Source organism: Marmota marmota, unplaced genomic scaffold, assembly GCF_001458135.2.
Source record: "Marmota marmota marmota unplaced genomic scaffold, marMar, whole genome shotgun sequence".
In the NCBI taxonomy this organism is placed as follows: Eukaryota; Metazoa; Chordata; class Mammalia; order Rodentia; family Sciuridae; genus Marmota; species Marmota marmota.
Genome location: NW_025999880.1, coordinates 5268880 through 5279044, shown reverse-complemented (window position 1 = coordinate 5279044; position 10165 = coordinate 5268880). Strand labels below are relative to the sequence as shown.

The following is a 10165-nucleotide window of genomic DNA, read 5'->3' as shown; positions in this document are numbered from 1 at the left end:
TGCATAGTGACTCCATATATACACTCAAATATTTCTGGAAGGTCACACAAGGAAATGTAGCCTGGGGAGAGGATGGGTGACTGAGCAATAGGGATGGGACTTTTTACCTTTAAATTTTATATCCCAATAATATGTAAGTTCTTAAAGAATTACATAACAACTTTTAAAAAAAAGTTTTCAGCTGGGTGCAGTGGTGCACACCTGGAATCCCAGCAACTAGAGAGGCTGAGGCAGGAGGATTGCAAGTTCAAAGCCAGCCTCAGCAATGTAACGAGACCCTAATCAACTTAATGACACCCTATCTAAAAATAAAATAAAATTTAAAAGGGTTGAGGATGTGGGGGAGTGGTTAAGCCCCTCTGAATTCAATCAATCCCTGGTAGCAAAAGTCTTCATCATTTTGGTAAAGAAACTGCTTTTTCAAAACCCCCAAAACATGGGCTGGAGTTATATATAGCTCAATGGTAGAGTGTTTGCCTAACACATATGAGGTACTGGGTTCAATCCTCAGAACCACATAAAAATAAATAAAATAAAGGTATGGTGTCCATCTACAACTTAAAAATAAAAGCAAAAAAACAGAATCATGAGTTTTAGAGACATAGTGTGACTTCCCCTACTCCCCGAAGTGTTACTACCTTGTTCACCTGCTTGTTAGATCCTCTTCCCAAGGTCTGGCCAGATATTCAGTACCCAACTGCTCAGTCTTTGAATGAATGAAATTTACTCCCCCCATCTAAAAGTGAAGTATTCCTTATACATAAGGAATTGGAAAACAGTGACAAATGTTGCGGGGTGAGGGGAACTCGGCTGAGAATTGTTTTTGCCTCATGGACTCAATGGTCTTCATGCACTGAGCACCCATATGCAAGGAGGCATTGAAGCTGTAAGAGGTAGACCCTCTTTCAGCCTACCAAGAGAAGACCACACACAGAACAATCGGGTGGAAATGCTACACCAGTTTTAAATCAAGAAATTTTGGAAGCAACTTAGTCACAAATAACAGAGGAATGTTTCATTTATTTAGTAAAATCCAGGGAAATGAGAAAGTCAATTCATATGTCCAGCCAGTGAGGATGAAGGAGGGAGGATGCTCATGGAGTACATCTGAATTAGATGCTCCCCACCACCCGGGCGATCCAGTGACCTCCAGAGACACCATTTAAATTCAGTCTTGAGTTGGATGTAATCATTCATTCATTCACTCATTCAACAGACATTTTCCAAGCAGTCTACTATGCGCAGGCCTAAGCCAATTGTCTCCAACACACTTAATCCATGAGATTCAAGTTCTGATCTTTGTCTAAAGACAGGTCCTCACTCTCCCCACAAAGCACAGGTCAGCTCAGACTCTTGAGCTGAAATTAACAGTTTTATGGCAAAAAGTACCAAGATTATCTGCCAACAGAAACAGCTGTCAAGGGAGCACACTATGTGTGCAGGTAAAAACCTGAAAGATCCAGACAAGATTCATGTCAGGGAATCAAATGCAGCCAGCTACATGCTAACACACACCTCTGAGCAAACCTATTCAGAACAAGGCCCGTTCAAACAATCTTTATGAAGGTTTCTTCATGTTATTTACAAATTCAAAGTAAATTTACTTTATAAGCAGCCAGGGAATCCTTTATTTAGTAATGTCCTGAAAGTTCACAAAACTGCTTCTTTCAAACCATGATACTGAGCTTATAACAATCCGGAAATAGGAACTAAGACAAGGCAAACACAGTGCCTTAGAGATCAAGAAACATTTACATAGTTCAACTGTTAAAAATAGCTCAGCACTCATCCAGTGAGCACAGTGTGTCCGTCAGTGTTCACAGTACACCAGTCCATCAGGGAGGGGAGAGGCCTTTAGACTGCACTTCAGGTGTCTCCAAATTCGGGTCCTGGGCAACATCTTTCTGAGGCTGGTTTCCTTCTAATGCAGTTTGAGATGTGACGCTTGCATGTTCAGATTTCCAGGAAATGTGACTACCTTCCTGCTGCTTAAAAGACCAGATATAAGTAACACAGATGTTATCATTTCCACTCAATTAACTGGCTAGAGCCATATGACTAGACACAGTCTGAAAAATTTAGCACTAACAAATTCTGTAATGACAAATAGTAAACATGATAAAAATCGATACAGAATCACAATTTCAAGAGCCCTAATGACAACTCACTTGTTCTAAATGGCAGTCATTACCACAAAATTCCAGTACATTCAATCTAACAGTATTTGACCTGAAGTTTTAGAATATGAGCCAAGGTTGCAAAAAAGAAAACAAACAAACTCCCCTTTAATTTCTGTCAAACAGGAACATAACCCATTTTAACACCAGCTTCTTTTTTTCAGTGCAGAGGGTAGAACCCCGGGCCTCACAAAGGCTGGGAAAGTGCTCCACCACTGAGCTATACCCCCGGCCCAACAGTAACAATCTTATAATAAAGTACTCACAGTCTTTGTTTCTCCTACTCGTCTTAAAATGACACCTTCTGCCAATAAAGCCTTCCCCGTTTCCACAAATAATTTATCTTCATCTATTTCTCCAAGCTTCTGCAGCTCAATGTACTTCTCCACAAACCTGGAATCCCAAGCAACCACACCTGAGGTCTGTGTGCAGGGCAGTCAGGATATGTGCTACACAGCACCAAGCACTACATCTTTTTCTGAAGTAAAGTTCAACAAAACTCCTCAGACTGATGACTAAATCCTTGTAGGGGGTAACTCAAAGCTTGAAAATGGCTTACCGTTGACAGTTTGACTTGAAGTTTGGGTTGAACAGATCAAAAGCTTTTTGGCCAGACCCATAGGCAGAATAAAATTTCCTGGAAAATACAAACAATATGATATAAATCTCCAATTATAGATTGTGGACAGCAGGGCGGAAGGAATACAGAATAATTTCTAGGCCATGGGGAGTGAAGAGTTAATACCCCTCTCCCTTCTGCACCCCAATTTCCCAGTTCCTCTCTCAGGAAGCAACATGAACCAGTTTCTTGCACATCCACCCAGAAATATCCCACACCAGCATCTATCATTCCCCGTCATAGTCACATTCCCAAAGAATGGGAGATCCTGCTCTATATCTTATTTTTTTAATTGCAGTAAAGTTCACATAAAAATTTACTCAACTAAGTGACATTTAGTATAATCACTATGACCACTTTCTAATTCCAAAACATTTTCATCATCCTTAAAAGAGACCCTGTAACCATAATGCAGTTATTCATTTCCCCCTCCTAATGTCTTGTCTTATTAACAATTACCTCAAATCAGTACATACAGAATGTTTCCAGTTCTTTGCTGCTCTAGACAGTGCTACAAGAATTATCTGTATCTATAGTTCCTCCTGCGCTGTGCACATAAGTCTGTGAAATAAATTTACACAAAAATGGTATTTTTGGATCAAGATATATGCATTTGTAAATAAGCCTTCCAAACTGCCAAATGCTTTCCAAAGCAGCTGTACCAATTTATATTCACACCAGTCGTGTAGGAGTGCCTGTCTCCCTGTTCCAGACCAAGCTATTATATTCCAACTTTTTGATCTTTGCCAGCTTAATAGCTGAGAAATCATAACTCACTCTAGTTGTTTGTTGCAGTAGGGAAGACTGAACCCTGGCTCTGTACTTCCTAGGAAGCACTCCACCACACTACACCCTCCAGGCTTGCTCTTTAATTCTTTCTCTGTTTTCTCTCTCTCTCTCTCTTTCTAGACAGGGTCTTGTTAATTTACCCAGGCTGACCACAAACTTGTGATTCTCCTGCCTTAGACTCTCAAGTAGCAGGGATTATTAGTTTTGTTTTTGTTTTTTAATGATCTTTTCAAGTTTAAAGGCAAATTGAATTTCCTTTTCTGTGAACTATCTATGCTCTTTTCTATTTGGTGGTTGCTGTGGACTGAATGTTTGTGTCCCCTAAAATTCCTAGGATAAAACCCTAATTCCCAAGGTTTAATGATGGGACCATTGAGAGGTTATCAGGCCACGGGTACAACCTGCATGACAGGATTAGTGCCCTTAGAGGAGAGGGCTTGCTTCCTCACCCTGCTTGCCTCCATGTGAGGACAGCAAGAGGACCCTCTTTGAATTGGGAAGAAGGGTCTCACCAGAACTCTGATCTCAGACTTTCCAATCTCCAAAACTATGAGTAATAAATTTCAGTTGTCTACAAGCCACCCAGGCCACAGAATTTCTTATAGCAACCCAAACTAAAATAGTGGTCTTTTGCTCACTGGTCTATGAGCAAACCCTGTAGTTACGTAAATAGAAAATTAGTCCTTTGTCATGTGTGCTACTAAATTTTTTCCCAGTTTCTTTGCTTGTCTTTTGACATTTGTCTTTCCACATTCTCCAATGACCTGTCATCCAGTTCCAATGCCATCCATAGAGGCAGAAATTATGTCAATGTATAAATGAAGCACAAAGCATCCTGTGCAAGTACATGCAATGGATCTAAGCAAAAACATAATAAAAAAATCTGATTCCCCCAAATATCTCATTCCTATCTTGAAAATTTCCATATACTTGTTCTGCCACCTTAAGAAAACGCTGTGGAAAAAAAAAAGTCCTCAAAAAAAGATGCCTGGATCCTGCCAGACATTTGTGGCACAGGTCTGTGACCCCAGCAACTCAGGAGGCTGCAGCAGAATCCCAAGTTCAAGCCTTGCCACTTAGCAAGACCCTGCCTCAAAATAAAATAAACAGGACTGAAAATGTAGCCTGTAGTGAGGTACCCCTGGATTCAATCCCTAGTACAAAAAAAGAAAGGAAAGAAAAGCCGAGATCCCAATTAAGTAAAGACTTTATCAATCCATTTTCTTGCACTCAGGACTAATGATTAAGAATAAAGGATGTGTATTAACTTCAATTAGGCACAAACACCAATCTCAACATTTAAAATAAACTGTAGGTACTAAAACTGACATCAGTGTTTGAGGGGAAGAGCTGTGTCAGTAAATTCTCAGTGAGTGGTGCAGTGCAGATCTATGTCTGGGAAAGCTGAATATGGCCACAGAAGTGGCTTCTGATCCACTGTTCCAGGAGATGCTTCAGGGAGCTCACAAAACTCTGTTGGCTATTCTCCAAACAATTCTAATCTTGTTTCTTCACTCTTCCTCTTCAAGGACTTTCTCTTTTATTTACTTAGGTTATTGAGGTTTGAAGGGAAAGGAGAGGGAAGGAGGAATGGAGATTAATGAACAAATATCTCTACTACTTTCAACACCTAATTTGCACTTTCAAAGTAACTCTACTAGAGTGATTCTAATTAATCTATTAATTTCATTCATTAATCTATTAATTTCTTCATCTGGGCAAAACTAATGAGCAATTTCCATGTCAAGTACTGGGCACTAATTACAAGGATAAATCAGATAGTAACTGGCCCAGTGGTAGTGCTTAATAAATGTGTATTGTTGCCAGGCACAGTAGCACATGCCTCTAATCCCAGCGGCACGGGAAGCTGAGATGGGAGGACTGCAAGTTCAAAGCCAGCCTCAGCCTGGGCGAAGCACTAAGCAACTCAGTGAGATCCTGTTTCTAAATAAAATACGAAATAGGACTGGGGGTGTGGCTCAGTGGTTGAGTGCCCCTGAGTTCAATCCCCGGTAGCCTGCCCCTCACCCCCCACAAAACAAACCTAAATGTGTATTGTTGGATAAAGATGGTACTTGGCATGCAGAACTATTAAAGACAGGCTTCAGGGCTGGGGATGTGGCTCAAGCGGTAGCGCGCTCGCCTGGCATGCATGCGGCCCGGGTTCGATCCTCAGCACCACATACAAACAAAGATGTTGTGTCTGCCAAAAACAAACTAAAAAATAAATATTAAAAAAAATTCTCTGAAAGAAAGAAAGAAAGACAGGCTTCAGACCCTCACAGGGGCAATATGAATAAAGTACTCAGAATATTCTGGAAAGACACTAACATGGGGAGGCAGCAGAGAGCAATCTCTAAGAGTGTGACATCTGAATTGTTCTTTACTAAGAAAAAATAGAGGACTTTAAAATCATTTTTAAGAAGGTTGATGACAAACCATTAACAAGTACATGCTATTTAAGCTATTCAAGCTGCAGGGGTGAGGATACTCTAGCTTCATTTGCTTTTAGTTACTTAGGTTATTTAGGGTTTGGGGGTTTTTTAAGGTTTTTTTTGTTTTTTTTTAAGATACACACAATATCTTTATTTTATTTTATTTGTTTTTATGTGGTGCTGAGGATCAAACCCAATGCCTAACATGTGCAAGGCAAGCGCTCTGCCACTGAGTATAACCCCAACCCCAGTTATTTAGGTTTGAGGGAAAAGGAGAGGAAAGGAAAAATGGAGATTAAAGAACAAATATTTCTACTACTTTCAACACCTAATTTGCACTTTGAAAGTAACTCAGAAAAAGATAATTGAATTTACTGAAAAAGATCTTCCTAAACACTCTAAAACTAAGGGCAAAGAGGCCAACAGAAAGAAAAAAAATCGGTTTATTTGAATACATAAAATATCCCAGTGCTCAGCACAATGTTTGGCACAATAGTTGGCACATAGAAAGCACCACAGAAAACATTCATGGAATAAAATAATCAATTTCTATACACTAAAAAAAGCATTATGGATAACAAATGTTTGCAACATTTATCTTTGTTTCTATAAAGAACTCTAATTGAAAGCTGAGTGTGGTTGCATGCACCTATGGTACCAGCTACTTGGGAGGGTGAGGCAGGAGGAGCTCTTGAGCCTAAGAGTTAGAGGCCAGCCTGGGCAACAAAGCAAGACCTCACCTCAAAAACAAAATAAAAATGATTAAAAAAAAAAAAAAAACTCTTACTGATAAGTAGTTATAATTATTGCTGGACATGGTGGATCATGACTATAATTCTAGCTACTCAGGAAGTTGAAAGAGAACAAGTTTGAAGCCAGCCTCAGCAAAAGAAGAATAAAATAAATAGACTAATAGCAATAATTGTTACAACAGATTAAAAAAAAAAAGATATTTCAAACAAAAATATAATGGCAAATTAACACCAAAGTGGGGAAACTTACTAATCAAGGAAACAAATTAAAATCTCTAGACAGTATTTTAAAAATAATCTAGATCAGAAAAAAACTTTTTAAAATAATTATCAGTGCTGGCAGGTAGAAAGAAAGAACTCTCAGATACTACTAACTCTCCACCCTACAGAGTGAAAGTAGGACAATCTTTTTAAAACAAACTGGGTATCAGCAGCAAAAACTTTAAAATTTTCACAATGTTTGACCTAATCAACTCTAGTGGTAGAAACACACCTTAAGGAAACAATCAGTGTTATAAAGATATACATTCAAAAATACTGCTATTTATTATAGCTAATAATATATAAACACCATAAATATCCAACTCTAAGGAAATGTTTATAGAATATTCACAATAAGCTATGTTTTTGAAAATGTGTAATATAAGAAATCACTCACAATATTAAGTAAAAGGACATAATTTATTTGTATCACATTACTGATTAAATATATAGACTCCACATACACAAAGAAAACACAAGGAAAGGGCTGGGGTTGTGGCTCAGTAGTAGACAGCTTGCCTAGCATGTGTGAGGCACTGGGTTCAATTCTCAGCACCACAAATAAATAAATAAATAAAGGTTCATTGACAACTAAAAAATATATTTAAAAAACACAAGGAAAGACCCAAATGTTCTTAATAACAACAATCATTTATTAAAGGCTTACTTTGTGCCAGGTAATGAACTAAAAAACTTTTATGCATTATCTTAATTCACCTTTAATAACTCCAGAAGTACTATTATTATATTTTACTGTATGGAAACTGAAGCTTACGGGGATAATTTACCCAGGCCACAAAGGTGAGTCAAGTAACAGGGCTTGCCTTCAAATCACTGTCTCTAGATGGTGAGATTTTGGGTGATTTGTGCTTTCCTCTTTATGCTTCTCCTTTGTTTTTAAATTTTCCATAATACGCATGTTTTTACTTTTTTATTAAAAAGGAAACAGAGGCCAAGTAAATAAAACATGTAAGAACTTTCCTTCAAATTTAGTGATGATTGTTTTAAATCCCTTGGACATTTTTTTAATACATATTATGTCCATGTAGATGGACATAATACCTTTATTTTATTTATTTATTTTTATGTGGTGCCAGGATAGAACCCAGTGCCTCACCAAGCACTCTAAGCCACACCCCCGCCCCAATCCCTTGGACTTTTAAGCATCATTCTGAATGACTTCAAAGATCCCAACTACTAGATCCATAGACCACATATCCCCTATCTCCACTCCCGGAGAAGCAGACACAATGACCAACATGAGCTTGGAGTCAGAGATGTGATTCCCAGAGCTGCTGCCCTCCTGTATAACCACAGGAAGTTAACCTCCTTGACTCTCACAGTCCTCTTGGATAAAATGGAGATAAGGATACCCACCTTACAGGTATAGAGTGAGGCCTACAAGATACTAATTGAAAAGAGTTTAGCTGTGTCTGGAACACAGCAAATTGGCACAAAACAAGGCCGCTACAACTGCAATGATCTGTCAGTTGCTAGGCTCCACTTCTAAGTAAGAACTTCTGTTTCTTCTCACCATAGGGAAGGGAGGGCTGCTGATGCCCTAATTTGACTTTGATATACAAGATCACCTCTGCAACTTAACTTATTCTCGTTACCAGACTGCTACCTAAATCCTCCCTTTTTAACTTCTGGTGTGTTCTGATCACTACACAGGCTGCACACTCACGCTCTTATCCGATCCTCGTGGTACCAGATGTCCTGAATGAGAGCTTTGGCTTTGCCATATCGCAAGCGCGGTCTTTGGAAGACCGGCTCCCTCAACGGTGGGAAGGCCTCGTATACGTCATACCAGAGGGGCTTCTCCTTCAACACCCCAGCCCGAAGCAGATCCCGAGTCCTTAGAGAGGGAAGAGAAACAAGGTCAGTAGATTACAACAGCCTGCCAAAGACCTTGATCAGTCTAGCAAAGTCTGGAACACCAAAGGCACCAGGCAGTCCACCGCAAGTAAGGTGGGAAGGACAACGCAGCAGGTGTTCTCCACCTACAGGGAAGGCACTGCCACGTACCACATCAACCCAGCAACACCCAGGAGTTAAATCCCTTTCGCGCGTCCCACCGGGTCCATCACGGAAAAGGACGGTACAGTCAGACCCATCAGCCTGGATCTTCCTCCCTTCCTCTTCCTAGAGACCTCTACTGGAAAGGGAGGCAGTTTATAAAGTCAGTTAAAAATACTCCGAACCAGGAGAGAGCATTAGCGCTCCGCCTGACTTACACTTTCTGTCTTCTTGAGTAGGGACCTCGCCCTGCTCAAGCCCATCCAAGAACGCGGATGGCCCACCGAGACCGGTGCAGAGGTCCGCATCCTCTGCCCACGCCCGGCTGCAAGTACGCACCGCGAAAAGACGCTTCCTACGGTTTCCAGCCGGCTCCCAGCCATGACCCGTGCCTGGGAGAGAGTACGACCGGCCACTACCGGAACCGGAAGCGGCGCCTGCGCCGGCGACGGCAGATAAAGGGGACAAAAGTTGCTGGTCGAAAAGAGGATCCAAAGCCTACGCCACGGCCCCAACCGCGGGGCGGAGCCAGGCGGAAGCAAATGATGGTCCGAAGCGGCGCGCTCGGGGCTCTCACCGGGTTCAGACAGGAGCACTCGATAGGCGAGCCAAAAGAGAGGGAGCGAACCAAAGGCGAGTAGAAGTAATAAATGAGCGATCCAGGGAGCGATTAAGTATGATGTTTGCTTTACCTTTTCTGGCCTTCTTAGCCAGGTTTCCATCAGAGGTTAGGGCGCAGAGGGAATATGGTGGGGGAGAGTAGGAATGAGAAGCCCCCCAATGGAATAATAAAGAGACGAAGTCACTAGCTCTAGGGCGGACTGAGCCCACTCTAGGTCAGAGGGACAGGCTACGCAGAAGGAAACCGAGTCTGGGACGGGCAGTCACTTTCCCAGGTTACTTAGACCCCAGTCCTCTTTCAGCGCACGCCACCTAAGCCTTCCTCCCTGCAGTGGGTGTGTCCTCCGCTGGAGGCGTCACCGGCTTGCAATCCGAACCTGAAAAGTGAAAGTGTCAAGCATAACACGTTCTGGGAAGGAAACTCGAAAATCCGGGGGAAATAACTTCTCGGTGCTAAACTGTTAACAAATAAGTGGTCGGGTGTGTAGCTCA

General features: G+C 41.2%; 1 protein-coding gene across 2 annotated transcripts; it reads right to left on the bottom strand.

Annotated features, from left to right (window-relative positions):
- Positions 1-1000: 1000 nt before the first annotated feature.
- Mrps23 (mitochondrial ribosomal protein S23) lies at positions 1001-9542 on the bottom strand. 2 transcript variants are annotated; one of them, XM_015495431.2, is made up of 5 exons: positions 9392-9542; positions 8721-8891; positions 2737-2814; positions 2444-2570; positions 1001-1988 (listed from the first exon to the last, which is right to left on the bottom strand). In XM_015495431.2, the coding sequence occupies exons 1-5, from the start codon at positions 9433-9435 to the stop codon at positions 1836-1838; spliced, it is 573 nt and encodes a 190-aa protein (XP_015350917.1). In that variant the 5' UTR covers positions 9436-9542; the 3' UTR covers positions 1001-1835. The 2 variants fall into 2 exon arrangements, with proteins under 2 accessions (XP_015350917.1, XP_015350918.1); XM_015495432.2 differs by having other exon boundaries at positions 1001-1985.
- Between the last annotated feature and the right edge of the window lie 623 nt (positions 9543-10165).

Excerpts from the sequence above, each read along its gene's own strand:
- Mrps23 (XM_015495431.2), bottom strand. The coding sequence starts at position 9,435 with ATGGCTGGGAGCCGGCTGGAAACCGTAGGAAGCGTCTTTTCGCG. Across the intron at positions 8,892-9,391 it reads GTAGGAAGCGTCTTTTCGCG|GACTCGGGATCTGCTTCGGG; the intron begins GTGCGTACTTGC and ends TCCCTCTCTAAG. Across the intron at positions 1,989-2,443 it reads GAGTAGGAGAAACAAAGACT|CAGCAGGAAGGTAGTCACAT; the intron begins GTGAGTACTTTA and ends TGGTCTTTTAAG.